Source organism: Natator depressus, chromosome 13, assembly GCF_965152275.1.
Source record: "Natator depressus isolate rNatDep1 chromosome 13, rNatDep2.hap1, whole genome shotgun sequence".
Taxonomy (NCBI): Eukaryota; Metazoa; Chordata; order Testudines; family Cheloniidae; genus Natator; species Natator depressus.
Window position 1 is genome coordinate 22956318 of NC_134246.1, and position 22397 is coordinate 22978714.

At 43.7% G+C, this 22397-nt stretch overlaps 1 protein-coding gene across 1 annotated transcript in view; it reads left to right on the plus strand.

The window, feature by feature from the left end:
- Positions 1-21621, plus strand: part of ARHGAP40 (Rho GTPase activating protein 40) — a 57179-nt gene extending 35558 nt beyond the window's left edge. The window contains exons 7-18 of the mRNA XM_074970222.1: positions 3908-3986; positions 5162-5322; positions 6369-6534; positions 6894-6985; positions 7096-7173; positions 7452-7611; positions 9367-9449; positions 10590-10796; positions 11436-11576; positions 13171-13331; positions 14800-14855; positions 18437-21621. Coding sequence (XP_074826323.1) covers positions 3908-3986; positions 5162-5322; positions 6369-6534; positions 6894-6985; positions 7096-7173; positions 7452-7611; positions 9367-9449; positions 10590-10796; positions 11436-11576; positions 13171-13331; positions 14800-14855; positions 18437-18543 — 1491 coding nt within the window. The 3' untranslated portion in view covers positions 18544-21621. The remainder of the gene's footprint in view (positions 1-3907; positions 3987-5161; positions 5323-6368; positions 6535-6893; positions 6986-7095; positions 7174-7451; positions 7612-9366; positions 9450-10589; positions 10797-11435; positions 11577-13170; positions 13332-14799; positions 14856-18436) is intronic.
- The last annotated feature ends 776 nt before the right edge of the window (positions 21622-22397 follow it).

Consider the following 22397-nt stretch of genomic DNA (forward strand, 5'->3'; position numbering starts at 1 on the left):
TTTACTGACTTCCAGAATGTTTCCATGTGTCTTAGCAGCCGCTTTGGCTTTCTGGCTCTGTGGGGTTATATGACTGAAGCAGCATTTCACCTTTGAGCCTAAGCGGAAGTATAACTTGCAGAGTTTACACCTCAGGGTTACAGTAAAATAATGTTGTAGAATCTGAGGATTTAGAGATTTAACTCTAGTCCAGGGGTTCTCAAACTTCGTTGCACCGCGACCCCCTTCTGACAACAAAAATTACCACATGACCCCAGGAGCGGGGACCAAAGCCAGATCTCCACCACCCCGGGGGATGTGGGGGCAAAGCCAAAGTCCAAGCCCCTCCACCCCAGGCGGGGGCCAAAGCCGAAGTCCAAGTGCTTCAGCTCCAGGGCAGGGGGCCTGTGACCTGAGCCTGGCCACCCAGTGCTGAATCCAAAGCCTCAGGCCTTCAGCTTCAGCCCCAGGCATTGGGGCTCAGGCTTCAGCTTCAGCCCCAGGCCCCAGCAAGTCTAATGCCAGCCATGGCAACCCCATTAAAATGGGGTCACGACCCACTTTGGGGGTCACGAGTCGCAGTTTGAGAACTGCTGCTCTATTGAGTATAGCACTAGTGAAAGGTAGCAGAATGGCAGCTCTGTAAGTCTGAAGACCTCTCTGTAGCCACAGCAGAAAGACAAACTTTCCAGCCACTCTTCTGCCAATGTGCCTTAACACTGCCTGTGTTGAGGGGCTGTTTCAGTGTCCATAGCTTTCCTGCAGACCGTCAACAAGCACCTTAGTTAATGTCCTTAGTGGTGGGGATCTTTGTGATGTTTAATACTCCAGTACATAGTCGACAAGTAGGAACCTCTTTTCAGAGCTTACAACACCAGTGACTCCTTGTTGTTAACTGTGTTGGTCAGATCTGAATTCATGAAATGTTTTTGTGTCATACATGGAACATTAGTATTTTACTTGTATTCCAAAAGCACTTAGAGGCCGCAGCTGAGATCATGGCCCTCGCTATGCGTGTACGCAGTCCTCAGAGAGCTCAGAGTCTAAGCTGACCATATGGACACAAAGGGTAGGGAGAAGAGGTATTAATTTATAATTTGCTATGGAGTTTGGGGCCAGTGTCCTAGTCAGGAGTGAGAGAATGGATCATAATACAGGCCCCATTTAACATGTTCCTGAACTTAGTCCCATGAAAGTGGGGCATTTGGATTAATTGCTCCTCTTCCAATTAATTTGCCTTCAGAGACTTGCTAGTGTCAGTCGGTTTTTGAAAAGCATTAGGCAGGATAGCACAGTCCTTAAACCTATCTCATTACGAGCCCTGGAAAGTGGACTTGCTAGTGAATTAACCCAGGGAGCTTACCCAATAGAAGTTGCCCAATTCCTTCCTTTCCACCTGATGCCTTTTAAAAATTTGGAATACTCATTTATACAAGCTGAGCCTAGCCTGGTGTCATCCTTATAACTCAGACCTTTTGCAGGAATGAGCTGTTCCTTCATACTTCTCCAGATGACCTTTCTGATAGGTTTCAGTTGAACACACTAGTAGTATAAATGTTTGTTTAAATACATGCTGGAAAAATAAACTGTCTCCTTAATATAAGGCTGAAAACCAGTGGCAGATGTTAGCTGTAGCTTTCTCACTGTTCTTAGATTGAGATAATTCTAGCATGCTTAATTGCATGGAGATAGGGTTATGAATAATCCTGTATAAATGCAGAATGTTCTTGTTCATGCACAAGTGGGTGACAGCACACATGTAGTCATTTTGCATGTGCAACTAGGGTGACTAGATAGCAAGTGTGGAAAAATTGGGACACTTTTTCAGGGGGTGCGAGGGTAAAGGTGCATATATAAGATAAAGCCCCTAGTATCAGGATGTCTGGTTATCCTCTGTGGAGCTACAGTAACTGTTTGTGCCCTGGGGTCCAATCTAGTTACTTTTCTGCAAATTTAATGCTGAATGTTTTAGTTATGACTTATCAGCAACAAATGTAATGTGATCCCATTGGCTCTTGTGAAATTCCATTTTCCATGTCTCCTAAAGCATTTGCTGAGCTTATAAATATCAGTCTCCTGTGTGCATTTGATACATTGCTAATATTTGCGTTTGATAATCCATGCAACTGAGATCCAGCTTCACGCTTTAAAATATTTGGTATAATGTGTGCACATTCAAAGATACTAAACCTGCTTATTTAAATAGCTTTTAACTTGATAAGAAAACAAAATGTTCCATCTCATTTCTAGCTGTAAGCAAGATTCCTAGACACCATTCTACAGGCTCTGGTTAGACATTGGAATTATTCATGTTTTCTCTGTCTCAATATTGTTGGACTTCAAAGCTTTGCAGTCATGTGTTTAAGATCCCCAAACATTAGCAAAACGTACTGAACAGGGTGAGCAAAGCTAAAAACTGCAAATAAGTATATTTTAAAGCTAGCTGTTTGAAAACTTGTTCCTCCTTTACTGACTTGCCAAGACCTGAATTCCATATTCCTGGGTTTTCTTCCCATTATTGCAAGAGAAGATGAAATCATAAGCACTTAAAATAAAAAGGGAAATTAATCTGTTCTCTCTTCTGAGTTTTGCGATACCCTCCTCCATTGCAGGGGAAATACCAAATCCTTAATTTGGGTCATTAAAGAGCAATCAGTGTCTTTATTTGTAATATTTAATTCTTTGTATTTTAATGCCCTGGGATCATAAACAACTTGTATAATGTGTTGATTAGTACCCATTTACAGACCCTGATCCAGAGTCCCATTGATTTCAATAAGCTTTGGAGCAGGCCAGTTTTTTTCACAGAACATCTTGAATGTTGGGCCAACTTCTGCCTTCCAATGCAAGTGTGGGTTTCCTGCTGAAGATTGTGGGAGCCCTGTACAAACAAATATACTTAGCATGTCTTGTCTTCTTGGTGCTTCCACAAACATGAGCTCTCACAATACCCCTTTGTGTGGTTGAATATTATCCCCACTTTACAGATGAGAAAACTGAGACACATAGAGGTAATCTGATTTTTCCAACAGGCGCACAGGAAGTTCACTACATTTCAAGTCTTGAACCCAGATCTCCTGATTCCTAGTCCACTGCCTTAATCACAAAACTATCTCACTCAGAAAAAAGTCAGTGCAAGAGGCTAACGATTGCAAACCTGGCTCCTGGTCCTATGATCAGACCCTCGCCCATGTTCCTGTTCCCCTTCAGATGCATGTTTCCTCCTGTTTCTAATGCTGTTCTTACTGTGAATTCTAGGTGCCACATTTGATCTAAGGAAAGTATTATGCCCAATAAATATGTCAACGATGAGAGTTATCCTGCAGTTTTGCGGTCAATGGGAGTCCAGCTGTTGACTTCAGTAGGGGCAGGTTCAGGGCCTATGAAGGAACCACTCATGCTCCAATGGATCAAAACCAGCAAGGACTCTTAATTTGCTTCACGATCACAACATTTCCTTATCTAAGTTCTCTACCGGTGTTTTCAGTGGGTGTGGCATTGCAGTCTGCCGTGACCTCCTATTTACATCTCTGAAGCAGCATTTTTAGTCCTCAAAACGACTTGCATTTCTAGCATAGAAAATTATGCTATAACAATGGTGTGAGTGTACGGGTTATGGAGGGAGGGGCAGGGAGAGGAGTGCTAATTGCAGGTTTCTGCTACTGAAGAAAGTAGCTATAGATACTCTAAAACTAAGACATGTACCCTGAGGTTTGTGAAGCATTTTATTTCATAGCAGTTTTTAAGTGATTGTCACATCCATGGCAGACCTTTCGGATTTCAACTCAACCAAATGGCATTGTTATAGCTCTTCAATGGTAGAGAGCAAGGTTATTTGGCATGTTACTTTTTGCCAAAACGAGGATGCTCCATGTTGATCTCTGATCTGCTCTGCATGTGGCATATTGTGTTCCATCCTTTTTTCTAGGAGATGGTAGTGGAGATGGAGGAATCCGACAAGAATCGGTCTCAGCACAGTGTGGAGACTTCAAACTACGCTCAGAAACGTAAGGCGGTTTTACTGTATTATAAATCTACAGTGTGTCATTGACGTTAAGGAAGGGAGTATGTTTTGGGAACAGCATCTATGATAAGCTCTTTTTCACAATATAAAAACACAAGCAAATATCCCTCTGCCTTCTTCGTTAGCAGCAGTGAAAAACTAAGAGCTGTACCTGCACCACTTCCATCAGAATCTCATCCCTTTACAAGGGATTAAAACATACACATGAGATGTAATTCACTCTGCTGTTTAATTTCTCTTTTTTCACGTATGCGAAGGCCAAGGTTTAGAACTGTTCAAGTTTCGGGTTTTCCTAATTGATCCTTGGCTTAAAAGAAGTCAGGGAGTGCAGCACTTGTTTACACTCTGAATTAGTAACTGACTTTGGAGTCAACCTGGCAAACACAATATTCAGATAATGTGCAACTGCGTACGTGAATTGACCTTTGTTTATCATCTCCAACAGCAAGGAAATTCCTAGGTAGGGCTAAAAATCCAGGAGGGAAAGGCTTCTAATCTAAATTCTTAAACGGCTTTGCCTCCACTATTAAAGGTTCTGAGAAGAGTGTTATCTTTATGTAACACACATCCTACGTGCTATGATATCTAGGTTCAGTGCCATCTGGTAATGGCAGAGCATTGGCCTAGATTTTTTAACCCAAACATTTCATCTGTCATGGGTTTACTAGACCTGTCCCAATGCAAAAATAGTGTTGTGTGGTGTTGGTTTTTTAGAGGATAAAGTTTATGGAGTAATATCACATCGTTACAGACCTGGGTAGTTGCTATGGATTGTGAAAATAAATAGTTTGAGATTAACGCATGCTATCATACCAAAATCAATTGTGTGTCTTATATTTAAGAAGTTGTCCATCTAGACATTCATTCATTCATTCATTCATTCATTCATTCATTTCAAGGTCGTCTTAGACATCTTGCGTGTCGCTGACCTGGTAGATCGTAGATATAATATGACTTTAAGCCAGTCTATCCTGTTGAACATGGACATAATACTGTGTGCTGACAAACCTTGCCCAGCTCAAATACCCATGGAAGTTGTTTGTTTGTTTATGGTGGCTCCACAAGTCTTGCACTTTAATACACATTCCTAGGTTAGTTTGCCCATGTGTCCCCTTTGCTTTCCAAACTTCCTCAACTAAGAGATTCTTTTATCCATAGCAGATTCAAGGGGACTCCAGGATTTTCCTTGCATGCTCGGAAGCCCTGGAAAAGAGGAGATATTCTGTACTGACATTGCCTACTCGGAGCAAGCAGCCATTTTGCTCAAGGGATCATTTGTACGGGAGTCTAGGAGGATAAAGGACGAGAGCGCCCTAACTGTAAGGGCTTTAAGGCATTTCTCCCCTCAGAACCTGTTGAACTCCCCTCTTATAGAGAGAAGCCTTGGGAACTTAGTTCACTTTGTGTTTTCAGGGTATTAAACAAGTTAGACTTCTGGGTAAGCATAGCAGAACTGTGTACGTGTGAATGGGGGAGTTTGTGTGCTTGTAATGCAATGATAAATAAAAGGAACTGTGTTGTGGTAGAAGTCAGGAAAGGCGGTATCTCTGCATCAAATCTTAGCTGATGTAACACCTACAGTTCTGCATTGTTGGTGTCTGGACCACTTGCATTTCCTCTTTTCACTGTACATTAGAGGAAGGATAATAACCAGACCCAAGGTACGTGTTGGGGAATTTTGACTTGCATAGGAAAAGAGACTCTGTCAAAGCCGAATTAAGCTATTGGGCCCCTTTCTAAGTGCTACAGTGGATTGGGATGGTCTTGTGTACTGAATTTGCCTGACGAAATTGGGATCCCAAATAAGACAGCAATCAAGGAAAAGCAATGCTGAAGGGAGCGAGCTCTTTCAGAGCGTAACAAATCTTATTTATTTAAAACACACATTTAGCATTATTTAAATTATCAGCCTGTCTTATGTGCATCCACCCTGAAATTGTAATCTGATTTAAGTCCCATCCAAACCGGTGGTGGTGCATTTTGACACTGCAAGTAGCTGAGCCACTGCATTCAACTCATTCCACTACACTATTGAGAGCTCTGGGTGCAAAGCAGGCTGCAGCATGAAACTTTACAGCTGCTAGGAAACCTTCAGTTTAGGACTCTGGGGCAACCCCAGAGAAAGTGATTGCAGTAGTGGAGACAAGAGGTGGTGAATGCCTGGATAAGAACTTCCCTGGAGGTGAAGCAGAAGTAGCGAGTGGTATTCCTGGGCAGTGGTTTGTGGCTGGTGAGAGGCAGATTTACAGCCATAAGAGCAGTGGAAGGAAGTGGTAGGGACACAAAGGAATTCAAGACACACAAGAAAATCAACAGAATTATCTGCATCAAACCTTACAAACTTTCTTCCATTCTTTCTCCCTAGCAGTTTAAGATCCCTAAGGGCAGGCTGGGAGTGACCCGGATAGGAGACTTATCTCCACAGGACATGAAGAAGATCCCCACATTGGCCCTGATTGAGCTGACGGCTCTCTGTGACATCCTGGGCTTGGAGTTAAAGAGGAACAAGGCAGCCAAACAGAAGGCAAAAGGTCAGTTCTATCTCAGTTCTTGTGATCAAAGCTGAACAATGGTCTCGGTAACACTAGACTTCATTACAGACTCCCTCAGTCTAACCAACGTAAATCCAGACTAAAGACTATCGAGATATTGACACACTTGCACAGCTGTCACTTGAGATCAGAACATGGGTCCATGTTTCTCACGGCTGCTCTATGTGGTTCTCCCCTATTCCCTTGCTCTGCTAATTACTGTTGTAGCTTCTGTTCCTCTCTTTCCTCCAGCAACTTGGGTATTGATAAAGTGTAGTTCTTGGTTGCAATAGAAGAAATGCCCCTTTTGATTTATAACTGTAGTAAAGAATTACAACCTGTATTGTCCTTTAATGCAGAGAATCGACTCTTTGGAGTTCCACTCAGCACTTTGTTGGAAAATGACCAAAAACTCATCCCCAACACCAAGGTCCCGCTGATTCTCCAAGCAGTAAGTTATCTTTAGAGTTTACTTGCACGTGATAGCTCCTTGGTCTTGAACCATAAGCTGAAACGGCTGCTTTCAGATCTTTAGCTGAGAGCTTTCTGTTTCCCTTGTAGTTGCTGTCATGTTTGGAAAAGAAAGGGCTTGACACTGAAGGCATCCTGAGAGTTTCTGGGTCCCAGACCAGGATTAAGGTACAGTCATTTGGGTAACACTGTAAAGTATAGGACTACATGTCAAGTGATCATGTTGCATGAGCCTTATTTATGGTATCAGCCTTATTTAAAACAATCCCCACTCACCTTGCCAACACAATAGGGAGAACTCACTGCTGGGGAGCCTGCTAGTAGTCTACCTTGTGAGGCACTCTGCAGTGTGTGCCTTGTTGAGGGGTTGCCCTGTGCAAGATCCCCCGGTTGGATTCCCGTTCTGTTCGTTAGTGAAAGTGATGGGGTGTTTCCTCCCTATACAGAGCCTGGGGGAAAAGCTGGAAAGTGACTTCTATACTGGTCTGTTCCGCTGGGATGAGGTCCGCCAGAACGATGTGTCTGGCTTACTGAAGAGGTTCATTCGAGAGCTGCCCACCCCTCTGTTGACAGCCGAGTATCTGCCGGCGTTCGCTGCTGTGCAAAGTGAGTCCTTTTCCAAGCAGCCTGGCCTTAGCAGCCTTGGTTTTTTCAAAGCTCTGTTGGTCGTGTGATCTCTTATTTGATATGTGCCACATAAGCGTTTGTGTTCTAGACAGATATGAACTAGGATCAGTCAAATACATATGGACGCTACACCCAGTGTGCTGAAAACACTAGATTCTTTCTTATTTCCAATAGTGTACAAAAGTTGTTTGCATGGCACTCAAGTATCCCAATAGTATTATTTATTACTGGTGTATCCGTAGCACCTAGGGGCCACAACTCCGATCAGCGGCCCTGTTGTACCAGTCACTGTACAAACACATGGTAAAAACTAGCCTCTAAGATAAGACTGATAAAGGATGGGAGGGAAAATAGAAGCACAGACAGAGGAAGTGACTTGCTCCAGGTCAGATAGTAGGTCAGCAGCAGAACCAGGAATAGACACCAGCTCTCCTGAATCCCAGTCCTTTGCCCCCCCCCCCCCCACTCCCCTCCATGGACCACAATGCATCCTCCATAGCCTGCCCTAACACATGGATTGCTCACCTCTGGACAAGACACCCCCTCCCACACACACACACTCTCTCTCTCTCTCCTCCCCCCCCCCCCCGATAGAACATGGCTTTTGTCTCAACACAGAAGAATGTGGCACCAGTTCACTTTTCAATCCATCTAGTGTCATGTATTTTTCAAGTCTTGCAGGTGCTGTAGTGGAATATAAATGCATTATTAAATTAGTTAATTTTTATTAATGCTGTCTCCCAAAACTCACTCGTTCCCTAGTTTTCTGTACTTGTTGTCTCTCTGCCTCTGGAGAAAACATGGAGTAGCGGTTGGAGCACATTCTAGGAATCTGGTTTCTTGGGTGCTGCTAGTGGCTTTGCCACAGAGTTGCTATCTTAATTAAAGCAAATCACAACCTCAGTGCTTCTGTTGACCCATCTCTGAAATGGTTATACTCTATCTATTCACAGGGATGCTGCGAGCTCAGTTAATTCTGTAAAACACTCTCACGTTTCAGTAGTGCCTATCCTAGAATCGAAATAATGTACTGAGGTTCTTTGGAAAACTTTGGCCTCAGATTTAGGAACCTAATTACCATTTTTCAAAAGTGACTTACTCTCTGAAGTTTCTTAGAGTCAGTAGGCTTCAGGCTTCTAAGGGCTAGTCTGCCTGGTGCTGCAGTCTGAACTTTGGGGGTGTGAACTGCAGAGTGCTTTAACTGTCCTTTATAGACCCTACTATGGCTTTTAGCTCAGCCAGTTAGCTTTTAGCTCATATGGTAGAGGCTCATGCACTAAGCTCCAGAAATCCTAGGTTCGATCCCATCCGCTGCCGACTGCGGTCTGTCGGTGTTACACCTGCAGGTCTCGCTCATGGTTTGGACATTAACAATTTAAACATCTGTCACGTTTACAGGGTGTGCTGGGGGGGAGGGATAGCTCAGTGGTTTGAGAATTGGCCTGCTAAACCCAAGGTTGAGAGTTCAATCCTTGAGGGGGCCATTTAGGGATTGGGGCAAAAACTGGGGATTGGTCCTGCTTTGAGCAGGGGTTGTTTTGGGATGTTTTGGAAAGTTTTACCCCTGCGATGTTCCCATATTCGTGGTATGTGTTTCACAATAGGGCACCAGCATGTTCAGAACTCTGATTCCATGTGGGAGCCAGGTGGATTTAGATGTTTAACTAGACTCAGATTATTTTGCATGTATACTCTTGCTGTTTGATGTGACATAGTACATTCTCCCTCCTGTAGATATCCCAGACCTGAAGCAGAGATTGCAAGCTCTCAACCTGCTTATCCTGATTCTGCCAGAGCCCAATAGAAACACCCTAAAGGTAATAACCACCTTCTACTGTATCAGTTGTGTGAGAGAATGTGAATCCTTCCAGAGAACCTATGTCTTAATACCTCATGTAAAGAGATGTATAAGCAATCTGGACTTATTCTTTTGATCTCGCGTCAACTCCATTAATTTGTCTAGGTGTGGATGCCTGGAGCCAAACAAACTCCTGTGTGAGTTGAGTGGGATTGCCAAATTTATGAATGCAAATGCAGAAGCAGCAGGAGTCATGCCTTGTCAGGGTGCATCTCTTATGCCCATGTTTAAAAATCTGGCTCTTCCTATTAGAATATCCATTGACTAAAGTCTCCTTAGCTCTTGGATACCAAGATGCAGCTGATCTTTGTGATTCTTATATAATATCTGTTTAAAACATGGAAAAAAGTGCTGCAGAACTTTTAACTTTCTACCCCCTACGGATCAGACTGCACTAAAATCCCTTCCTCACCTATGCAGCTAATTTTGAACAAGAGAATGTTGTTTCTGGGGCAGTTTTGTGGCAGTGCAGGACATTTGGCTTTTACTTCTGTTTTCTAGCAGTTTGGGGACCCAGGTGTCCTGGGTACTGCAGAAGCCATGTCCTTAATTCCGACAAGTATCTCCCAAGTCACCCGATACTGCCGCCTCCAGATGATCAAGTTGCTATATCTCCATAGTCCTGCAGAACTATTGTAACTTTAAAACTCAGGCTCAATTGGTCAAATGATCTAGTGTTCTGAGGCAGCTTGGGATGGCTTATGGTTTTGGGTAGAAACAGGAGACGTTTGTCTGTTTCGTCTGAGTGAAGCTTTGAATTTTGAGGGGTCTTTGGAATCTGAAATTCAGAGTGAATTCCAAAGGATGCAGCCTGCCATGGGTCAGGAAAGAAGACCTTGTCTGCCTTGTTGTCTTTCCTGACTTATGGATTTGACGCCCCAAAAGCCACCACCACAGCTTGGTGTACAACTAATTGATGACTTCTTAGTGCTAGGACCTGACGACCAAGCCCACTTACACTTGTGATTTGCATTCAGGTCTCCAGAAATGAAAGGCTATTGATATTAACCAACTAAGCCACGCAGCACTTGCCCAAGCAGGTTTGCTGAATCGTACTGTTCACAGATGTCTTGAAAACACGTCTTTCTCCCTCTTTCAGACTCTGCTGGAATTTCTCAGTAAAGTGGTTGCTAGGGAGAAAAAGAACAAAATGAATCTCTGGAATGTTTCCACAGTCATCGCTCCGAATCTCTTCATGCATAAAGGACTGGCGAATAAGATCCCAGAAGGGAAGGAGAAGCAGCTGGCAGAGGGGGCAGCCGACGTTGTGCGGATGATGATCCATTACCAAGACTTGCTTTGGACTGTAAGTCACATGGCTGTTTGTTGGGTGATAGCAACCTGTGCATTAACCAGACTGGGGCGTGACTCAGAAGAATGAGATAATCCTGGAGATCTTAAAGGAAACCGAGCTCTATAGACAAAAGTTGTTTGACTAAGCTCTGTTGCTGTCTTTGCTGTTCTTAAGGCACATGGGCAAAATATTATGCCTACGGAATGTTGTTTTTTTAGGGGCTTTTCCCTATTTACAGTAGAAGTCTTTGAAAGTCTCTGATTTCTCTGCAGGTGACCTGGCCTGTGGAGGTGATACGTATAAAGCCACAAATCCTCCCTTTTAAAAAGAAACAAAGCCACCAAAAGTCCCCTAAAGAGCACTGGACATTGCAGAAGCTAACTTTCTGCAGATGCTCTAGGAGGCATTCTTCTTCCTCAGGGTTGAAAGTGGGTGGGAATGTACCACCCCGCACTCACCATGTTCTCCTTAACCCTATCAACCTTTCAATGCAGGGAAAACTTACGCATGCTCCAGTGTAACTGTCAATGTATATTGAAGCCCAGTGCTTTCTGAGTATCTTTATAGAATGACTATCTAGTCCTTGAATGTATCCATCCACACGCCCCTCTCCATTGGTTCTATTTATTGGTTTGTTTTTATTTCCCTTAGATCTCCTCTTTCCTGGTAGCTCAAGTGAGAAAACTGAATGAGAGCAGCAGCCGGAGGTACCAGTTCTACGATAAACGAATCAAAAACTTGCTACGGAAGATTCACACAGACAAGGACAAAGTGGAGAAGAACCAGGCAGAAGTAAGTAAGCTGAACCCTCTGAGGATGGGGTTGAATGAGGATTTCCCGTTAAAGGTCCCCTCATGAGCGATGAGTGTATGCCAACAGGTTAAATTTCTCCTTAAACAACATTTAAAGAGAAACAGACAAAAACATTATCTCACTGGCTTGCTGCAAAACACACCCAATTCCCCTTACTAAACTGCGCAAATGCTGTGGCCTAGATGCCATGGGCTCTCAGGCTTGTGTGTGAGGAGGGAAATCTGAAACGTTGGCGGTTGAATCTTGTCTTCTCAGCTGTACCAAGTGTAAACTTGACACAACTGAGGGTCTGGCCCTGTATGTTCACAATGGACATACTGGCTCATCTTACTGATACACACTGGCTTTTATTACAAGTGCCAGCTAGAAATCCTAGAAACCTAGAGATGAGGGCAGCAGCCTTCAGGTACCTGTCAGTCCCTCCTGCCCTGCTTTTGTGCTTCCAAACACTTGTTCTGATCAGTAGGGTTGCATGACACCAGTGTTAATGAGTATAGGTACGTGCAGTGGTGCTGGATATTAGCAAACAATAAGGCTTGTAGGCAGTGAGACAATACGAATAATAATAGTGATTCACTGCACTTGTTTCCGTACCAATTTCTTTCACATGGGTGCTGACAGACCCTTTCCAAACTCTATTTAAAACAGTTACTAAATGGGAGTCTCTCTCTCTCTCTCTTTTTTTTTTTTTAAAAGGGAAAATGTGCCAAAATTAGGAAGTGATGCACAGACTGGTGTACTTGCAAATTTTGGCTTTTACTGTTAAAGAATTAGAAACCACAAATCAATTAAACAAAAGGGACAGGTCACTCCCGCATTATAGAATGCATGTTATCACTGTTGAAAAGCTGCTACTTTCTAGAGTTGGCAACTATCCATCCGGTATGGAGCAAGCAGAGGTATAATTGAAGCAGGAAGAACTGTGTGCATTGGGACATCCATTATCAAACTTTTAAAGGGCTCTGCAGGGAATGGAAGTTCAGTTTTACGAAGGATTTTGAGACTGACATTTTGGCTTTGTTCTGATTGGAACCAAAACTGAATTTTTTTTTGAAATTCTCTTAACAAAAACAAAAACAATCAAAATGTTTTGTTTGGAAAATGTTGCAATGGGGCATTTCAGTGCTTTCAGAACTCCTTTTCCATTTTTCTTCCAAAAATGAAATTCCGGCAAAATCAACCCAATTTCACTAAGCTTTTCCATTTCAATGGAACTGACTATTCTGACAGAAGATCGCTACGTTAAAGTTTCTATACCAGCTTTAATGCCCATGCCACTCAGGACCACCAGAGGGCACCCACACTTAATTCTGTTCCAAATTATATCCAAGACCAACAATTCTATCCTTGGCTACAATATTAAAACAAAAGTCGATCTCTTTAATCTTCACCGCTTTTAGACAGTTCTGTATTTTCACATCTCAATCTGGTGTAAATCCCATCAATGGGCCATTGGATTTGTACTTGTACAATGATTTCCCATCTCTGTTTAGAAAACTGGCATCTTTCTTGTTCTAAATTGTCATTGTCTTTCTTTTAAAACCATTTCTCTCCCCCGACCCTTTATTTTTAGCCTTCCAAGACCGTGAAAGTCCAGACATCTCTGTTACTGAAGGATTCACTGGAGGTTCACTTGAACAATGGAACCAAAGCTGCAGATGTCCTAAGGCAGTTTCAGAAACACCTCAGCCAGAACGGCTGGAGTATTGTCAACAAAGTCAGCCTCATCAAACGGTAAAAGGCTTTTTCTTGTGTTTCCATATGTTTCTCTTGCAGGGGTGGGAGGCTGGAGGGGGGAGAGAGGTTATACAGCAGGGGCGGGCAAACTTTTTGGCCTGAGGGTCACATTGGGTTTCCAAAATTGTATGGAGGGCCAGTTAGGGGAGGCTGTGTCTCCCCGAACAGCCAGGCGTGGCCCGGCCCCCACCTCCTATGCCTGCTTCTCGCCTCCTGACTGCTCCCCCGGGACTCCTGCCCCATCCACCGCTCCCTGCCGCCCCATCCAACCCCCCACATTCCTGACTGCCCCCCCGGGACCTCTGCCCCATCCAACCCCCTGTTCCCCGTCCCCTGACCACCACCCTGAATTCCCCTGTCCTCTGTCCAACCCCTCCACCCCCTCACTGCGCTGCCTGGAGCACTGGTGGCTGGCGACACCACAGCCACACCGCGCAGCACAGAGCACCGGGTCAGGCTGTGGCTCTGCAGCTGCGCTGCCCGGCTGCCCAGAGTGTTGCACTGGCAGCGTGCTGAGGCTGCAGGGGAGGGGGACCTGCAGGGGAGGGGCCGGGGACTAGTTTGCCCACCTCTGTTATATAGTGACTACGTTCAGTGACTCCTTCTGGTTTGCTGTTTAAACCTTTTGAAGTGTGTTTGGGGGTGGGGGAGGAAACCCTAATCTCCCTTTTGATTTGTGACTGCGTCGTCATATGGGCTTTTGGGGATGTGGAGCAGCTATTGGTTTGCTGCCCCCCAGGTTGCTAGAGAGCAGGTGAACTGTAACAATACATGCAAGATCCTCTTGGGGGTGAGGAGTGGATGCCTTCCGGGGGTTGTGGGGAGCCCTTATTGGCTTCCATTTCAAAGATTGCAGTAAACCAGGAGAAGTGGTGTCAGCTTTCCTTAGAAGCCAAAATATCACCCTTTGTGCTAATCCAGACAGTTTCTTGTGTCTGGCAGTGTTTTCAGGAAGCATACATTGATGCATCTCTTGCACCACATCCCTAAGCAGAGCATGTCCAGGCTTAGGAGAGCGGGGGAGAAGGCAATCAAAGCTGTCACGTTAGGCTGGAAAGCATTAGCACTAATATCCCAATGACCAGCTGCCATCCCTGCCAAAGGCTGCTGCAGGGTTCCTTACACAGATGAGTGCTGCTCAAATAGGCTGTCGGTCCAAGGTGGATGCTGCTGATAGACATTGATTTTGTGCCTTTTATTTTCTGTCTGAGAAGCTAGTCCTTTGCCAGCCCTTGTGGGTCTCATAGCAGTGAAGAAGTCTGCCTTGCTTCAGTCTTGATTCTTGGGTGAGCTTTTCAAGAGTTGCACTCCTAGAGCATGAGGGGAGTCTACTGCCCTATGCCCTGTAGCTTCCCTTACCCCTGCTGTCCTTAGAAACATGAACTGCTGAGTTGGATGCGATTGTTCCGGCCTGCCTTGTGCAAAGCCCAATTACAATGTTGTGTTTCTTCTTTGTCTCCTGCAGCAATGGTGCTGTCGAGTCAATGAACCTGCTCCTCTACGAAGTAGGCGGCAATATAAGTATGTGAGATTGGATGCTGAACAACTACAGATCTCTTCTTGGTGCTGGGGCGTTAATGGAAAATTAAGAAAGAGAGTCCGGCTGGGGGAGAGGGTTCTGATAAAGGTGGATCAAAACCGTTCTCCCCATGGGTGAAATTCACCCCAAGTACACAGGACCCATACGAGACCCTCTGCCACTTAAGCGGTTCAAAGAGTCCTCAAAGTGGTTACCCAGGCAATCTAGCTTGATATAGAGGGGAATCATTTAAAAAATGGGCCCAATAAGCAATGTTAAAGCCCAGACAGTCCAAAGTTGTGGTCAGCTCTCCTTGAGAACAAGGCCTTGTGGAACAATGGGAGCTTGTGGGTGCTGAGCTCTTTGTAAAAGTGGTCCACTGTGGTGCCTACAGTAGAGATCTCTTGAAAATGTGACCCTAAAATAGTTACGCTTTCTAAAGAAACTCCTCTGAAATGCAGCAGAACAAGGTACATGTCTACTACTTTTCACGGTGATACAAAGGCTTTTCTGGCACTAGTTCTGAATGACCTGCAGAACTTGCTTGTGGCTTTAACCCTGAGTTACACAGATATCCAGAGCAATGCCATCCCATCCTCTGCCATCCTCCAATTCACATACAGGTTTTCTAACCAAACCCAACTTTATTCTTGTAAGTCAGTCTCCATTGTACAGCTCGTCCTGTTTAAAGACCGAGTCTGCAGCATTAGTAAAATGAGCCTGTACCATAATATGATGTACAGTATCATCTATTAAATATTCAAGGAGAAGGCTAATGCTGCTGGAAGGCTTGCTCACTAATGAACTAGTAACAACCTGTTTGGGTTGTCTTTCCCTGATAGCAGCTGTCTCAACAAGGTCAAGGTTCTAGTTCAGAGGTGGGCAAACTACGGCCCACGGGCCAGATCTGGCCCGTCAGGGCTTTGGATGTGGCCCGCAGGATTGCCACCTCCGTGGTGCTGTGGGCCCCGTGCCACTCCTGGAAGCGGCCAGCACCACATCCCATGCTTAGTCCACGTTGCCTCACTTCCATGTCCTCTGTACTCATTAGAAGAGACCAATCTTTAAAGATTCCTAATACCATACCAAACCTTATCAGTCCTCACAAGACAAGCAGGGACCAACTAGAACAGGGGTGGGCAAACTTTTTGGCCCGAGGGCCACATCTGGGTGGGGAAATTGCATGCAGGGCCATGAATACAGGGCTGGGGTGGGGGGTGCAGAGTGCGGGAGGGAGCTCTCACCTCACCTGCCCTCACCTGTGGGTATCTCCCCCCGCAGCTCCCATTGGCTGGGAACAGGGAAGTGTGGCCAGTGGGAGCTTCGGGGGAAGTACCCACAGGCGAGGGCAATGCGCGGAGCCCTCTGCCCCCCCTCCCCCAGGGGCCACAGGGACGAGGTGTCGGCCACTTCCAGGAGCAGCGCGAGGACAGGCAGGCAGGGAGCCTGCCCTGGGCCCGGTGCATGCCGCTGCCACCCTGGAGCCGCTCCAGATAAGCGGCACCGGACTGGAGCCTACACTCCAGCCTCCTGTGGCACCCCGAACCCCTGCCCTGAGCCCCCTGCCACACCCTGCTCCCGTCCTGCACCCTGAACCCCTGCCTTGAGCCCCCAACCCCTTGCCCTGAGCTCCCTCCCGCACTCTGTACCCCCTGCCCCAGCCCTGTATTCATGGCCCTGCATGCAATTTCCCCACCCAGATGTGGCCCTCAGGCCAAAAAGTTTGCCCACCCCTGTTCTAGTTGGTCACTGCTTGTCTTGTGAGGACTGATAAGGGTTGGTATGGTATTAGGAATCTTTAAAGATTGGTCTCTTCTAATGAGTACAGAGGACATGGAAGTGAGGCAACGTGGACTAAGCATGAAGATGGAGTTTCTGTAATGCCCATCTATAATGGGTTACAGGATTGTCAGGAGAATAACTCGATCTAGCAGTAGAGGTCTGCCTTTAATGCGTCTCCATTATAATATCAACAGAAGACAAAGGACTCTGCCTGCTTGATAGAAGCAACTAAATCCTTTCTACCAGATCTAAAGGCTGCGAGTGATTTGTATGAAGGTCTTTACCAGCACTAAAGTTCTTGGCTATTAATACTGTGTTATAATGCCTTTATCATGATAAGACCAAAGCTAGGAATGAGGGTGGTAGGCTGATTCTCTGTAATGACTTAAATTGGTAACAAGAGTGTATCTGTTCAGGAATCTTTACCAAGTCATATGCTGGAGGATGGCCCAGTAAATGTCATTTATTCCAAGGGACACTGTCAACTTACCCCAGAACTTAAAAAACACACACAACACTGTGGAAAATTATTCATGATCTAGAATGAACTTAATTTTTTTTGTTAGCTGCCAGCTCTTTATTAAAAATACACAGAACTGTTGGTAAGACAAATTATTGTCACGTGTAAGTATTAGAGGGTGAGGTATCTAACCACATGCCTCTCTTTAAGCTCATGATGTTGACTTTAATGAGGAAATATTCACATGCTTAACGTTAGACACATGCTTATTACCTTGCTGAGTCAGGGCCATACTTCCATAGTTAATATAGTCAGTAAATTGCTGCATTACTCTTAATGCTTCTATTCTGGTCTGCCATAGCTATACGCGGCAGAACTGTGTAAGGAAAGTAAAAGGTAATCTGATCTCTGGTTGATTTAAAAAAGGATATATGTTGATTTCTGAAAGGTTGCATTGGCATGTGATTAACCCAAAGACTCACTAGTGCACGAGAACTAGAAAGTGAAATTGACTAGAAACACATGTGAGAATTACAAATCTGGCTTTTAATTGACCATTATGATATGAAATAAAAAGCATAGATTGTGAAAACTAAATTAAATAATACAAATTCTGTCATCTTTATAAGCTAAGGTAGCATTAGTAACACAGGTAAGGAAACTTCATTATTTAAAAAATGTTTTTAAAGGGAAGATCAGGTTGTAACCCATTTCTGCGCTTAAACTTCTCCAAAACCACTGCCTGCACACTCCGGCTATCTCTAAACTCAGAGTTGTACTGCTTTAAATACACCAGTATAATTAGTGGAACAACTCCTCTAGTGGGAGTGCAGTAATTTTGATATCGCTTCCTGTATGGGAAAGGGAATAACTATATCTCTTTTATACCAGTATAACTGTTCACACTAGGACTTATACCAGTATAGTTATTTCAGTAAAAGAAATCAGTCCCATAACCAAATTGTTATACCAGTAAAACTTTCTAATGCAGACTAGGCCTCAGATCAGATTCCAGCAATGCACAAACAAGTGATAGAACTTCATACGTGCAAAACCCATCACCCGCACTGAGGTGGAATTGTCTCTCTCATATCTGCAAGCATGAATGGTCCTGAAGTGCACGGGTAAAAAGTTCACAAATGAAAATCCGTTCTTAAAACTTGATCTGTGATGAGTCCACTTCTAAAAACAAGGACAGCTATTACTGACTTATGGAACTTGTTTGCTCTAAATAGCTATACATATATATATTTGAATAGTGTTACACACAGGAAAAAGTAATAGCTATGGGACTGAGGGTGCAAAATACTTCTCTTTAAAATTTATGTTTTTATCCAACAGGTGAACATTGCCTGGACCCAGATACATATCTCTTAGACTTGTACCAGATCAACCCCCATGCTGAATGGATTATAAAGCAAAATCCGTCCTTTCCACGGATGCTCTAGGAAAACATGAGTGAAAACAGACTTTTGTTTCAAGATTCTGGGTGGGAGCAGAAAGCTAGAACTTTTCTTAATGCATGTGGCATCCCAGAATGGAGGAAGGTTGTTACTTTGGAGGGAAATAAGCAGTGTTGGTTTGGAATGTTTTTTACTATTTTAGTTACAGCAGGCTGAAAAAAGAGAGCACTTGAGAGTTGGTAACCAACGGAAGTCAACATTAGGTCACAGAATCCAGAGGGTGTGAATACTCTTAGTAAAGCACCTGCAAGCAGAGCTGCAAAGAAAGTGGAGGAGAGACCTGTCCTGGAGGAAGAACCTGGTAGAATGTCTCTTAATCCTTTTGGGTTTGCATTGTTCTTTATTTTGACCATGTCCTCATTTTGGAGGAGAGAGATGGTCAAATCAACTAGCACTATCAACCGTCTAGTCTCCTTGTGTTGCATGAGTTAAGTTTCATGGACTATTCAGTGAGCGTCACATGTACAGTGCTGGGAGAACTAGACTCATTTCTCCCCCTCCCCCCCCCACTCCTCAAGTCTTACGGTTTCTCTGAAAAGTGTTAGGATGCTTTTGGTTTTGTTTGTGGAGGGATGTAATGGATGCCCAGAGTGGCCAGATGTAAGGAGAGACTTGCATTCTTCATGTAACATCTACAGTTAAAGCTGCTCACAAGAAGAATTAATTGTTTCTGGAAAAACGTGGACTTGGTATCAGCTCTTCTCAGAGGGACCAGCTGATAGAGGAGACATGCCAAGGTGCTTGCCTGTCCCTGCACATGTCCTTTTGGTAATGCACAGTGGAAATCGTAATAGATACACCCAGGATGTGAAGTGCTCCAATACTGAAAGGAAGACCAGCATCTAGTTTTGCTGCTTGATCATCTTTGTGAAACCTCAAGGGTAAAAGGTGGCAGAGGAGAGATTCTGGAACTGTATTTGCGGATTTTTTTTATTGTATTTCAAAGAACTTTTGTCCTGATCTAGGGGCCAAACTGGGCTTGGTTTGAGTGTGGTAGATGATATATTAAAGCCTGCAACATCAACATTAATGTGAGGCATAGTCTGACCTGGCCACAGCTCCATGCAGCTTCTTATAGTCCTTGCCAGGGTAAAGGTAATCTAAGTGATGTGCGGAGATCATCTTTGACTACAAACTCCCTCAGGCAACTGTGGGCACTGAATCAGGCTCTTTTATACTGGCTGCAACCTTCCATGACTCTGGCGTGTGCATGCTGTGGGTTTGGGGAGAGCCCAGAATTGTTACGGCCTGTCTGGTAGCATAAACATCTGTGTACTGGCTTCCTTAAGATTGGAACTGGAATGCAGCTCTGGAAGAATATCTCAGAAGTGTCACTGTCCTTACAGTGGTGCTGAAATCCCTAAAGAATGAGGGAGCCCACTATACACAATCATAGAATGTGGAATGTGCAGCAAATCTATCCACCTAACTCTACCCCCAGCAGGCAATATAATGTATTCTAAACATTCATGTGGCACAAACATGGCTGTCCTTCAAGTGTACTTCAGAAAGTCGTCTTTGGCCCATCCTTATCCACCCTGGAGACGATCTCAGTATTATTTCTTCAACTAATTGAATTGTTTCCAATGCCATCTGAACTGATCCTCTTTACTATTTTCTCAGGCTGATATTTAGCTGTTGCTCTTCCCTGTCTTGGACTCATAAAATTTCTTATAAGAGCACTTCAGATATAGATTTCTTTTCCTTTTTCCATCCCAGTTAAATTCTTTTGAGAGGATTAAGATTCTTGAGAAACAGCTGAGCCATATTCTGTTTAATTTTTCTCAGTCCTGATGTCGTTCCTGTATTTACGCTGCTGACTTTTTAAAATGTTGTCTGTATGAGAATGTCTGTTGTTTGTTTGTTTTTTTTAGATTAAAGCTATGATGTGCAGATGCACAGATTTGAGGGATCATTACTTTCATTTCTTCCACTCTCCTGATCCTCTTTTAAAGAACCTAAAAAACAATCTGAAATTGTAAGTGAAGCTTTTCAAAAGTGGCTAACAACTATGGTGCCTCAATGTGTGTGTGTGTGGAGGGGGAATTACTTAAGTTACCTTAGGGGGGGCCTGGTTTTCAGAGAATGGATGCTTCACAACTCCTGCAAATCGGGCTGCTCTTAGTTTGGGCCGTTAAAACCCAAGGGCCGCAAATTACTGGTCACTTCCAAAAATCTTGGCCAAAGTGATTTGTTATGAACATTAGCAAAAGAACAAAAACACAGCTGAGATTTACAAAACATGAATACAATATTCTAAAGTAATAGCTGCTGCTGCATGGTGGCACATTTTTGGATACCAGGGTACCATCTCATGAATGATGTGGGAGTTAGAAGTATATAGATGAGCCTATTCATGCCCTCCTACTAAAGGTTTTCGTACTGTAAGATGCACTCCTGATAGTTCTAAATCACGGGGCTTTCTTTTTTTTTCTCCACCCATGGGCTACTATCCTAGGTGTCTTTGTTTATATATTCAATTTTTTTCAGTGTAAAACTTGTCTAGTGACATTTCAGAAGTCATTACAATATATCTCCAATCGGGAACTGGAGCAGAGCATTCCTACCAGATACAAACAAATGACTGCCCTCCCTCCCAAGCAGATAAGCAGCTGACATTGCATTTCCCTCTTCTCCCAATCTCAGCCCAGTTGTTCAGAGAGATGGCAAGATATGAACGCTTCAGAACGTTGGGAAATGCCGATCAGTTGGTTGCTGGGGGTAATGTTTTAGAGCTCTCAGGAGGAGGGATACTCTACATCTAGGGCTAAATTTTTTTCAAAGTTTTCAAATATGTATACAAAACGCATGCCTCATTTGCATGCACAGTTAATTTAACTGAACGTTCAAATGCTCCTCATCCATTTGCAGGTACAACTATCTGGCTTGTGCATGCAAATTATAGATGTTTTGTGCACGTTTTTGAAAATCTGACATGTAAATGGCAAGTATAATTGTGTGCTTTGAGACAACAGAGGTTCTTTATACATGAAAACACAAAGGGCATTGGCCAATGTAGTGGTGAATGAGATGTACTTGTTTTAAAAAAAAATATAGTTCAAGGTACAAAGACGGACAACAGCAGCAGCAGGTGACTCTGCTTGCTTTGGTATGAGGAATATTTTATAGTGCTATAATAACTGTGCATTCTGAGTGGCTACAAGGGCTAGGGAGTGGGGACAAAGGAAAATGCTACTCCGTCACTTCTATAAAACAACTCATCTCTTTGTTTGGTTTGCTGAGAAACTCACCATGTGAAATAAGTGCTGTGAAAAACAAGGTTGGGGGAATGTCTCATGAGGCAAATAGGCTAGGAATATAAAACTGTATTCAAATTGTATTTCAAACTCCTCCTCTCTGTCTATAGAATTGATGTTCTTCTGTATTTTCAGTTTCCTAGTTTTGTAAAAAAGACCAAGTCAGGTGAGGCTAGAACAATGTCACCACAATGTAAAAGTTTTGTTTTGAATGTTAGCTTTTATTAACTTTTTACAATATTTTTAATGCTGTATTTAAAATCCATTTAATCAATAAAGCAACAAAAGAATCATAAGATGTTAGATAAATGGCTTTCTTATGTCCCATGTTCCAGTGGCAGGGTATGAAATCCGCACTTAGGATGGGATAGCAACTATGAGCTTGACTGGACAAAAATACATTCATGCAACTATGTTTGTCTACTGGAGATACTAGCCCTATATTCTGATCTAAGTTACATGCTGGATTTATTAACTTCATTTGAAGACAGTGGCCCAAATTCAGTCTTGGTGGCATACAGTGAGTAAAACTTTGTGCATTAATATTTGCAGGATTAGACTATAAAGAGACAGATCCTTATT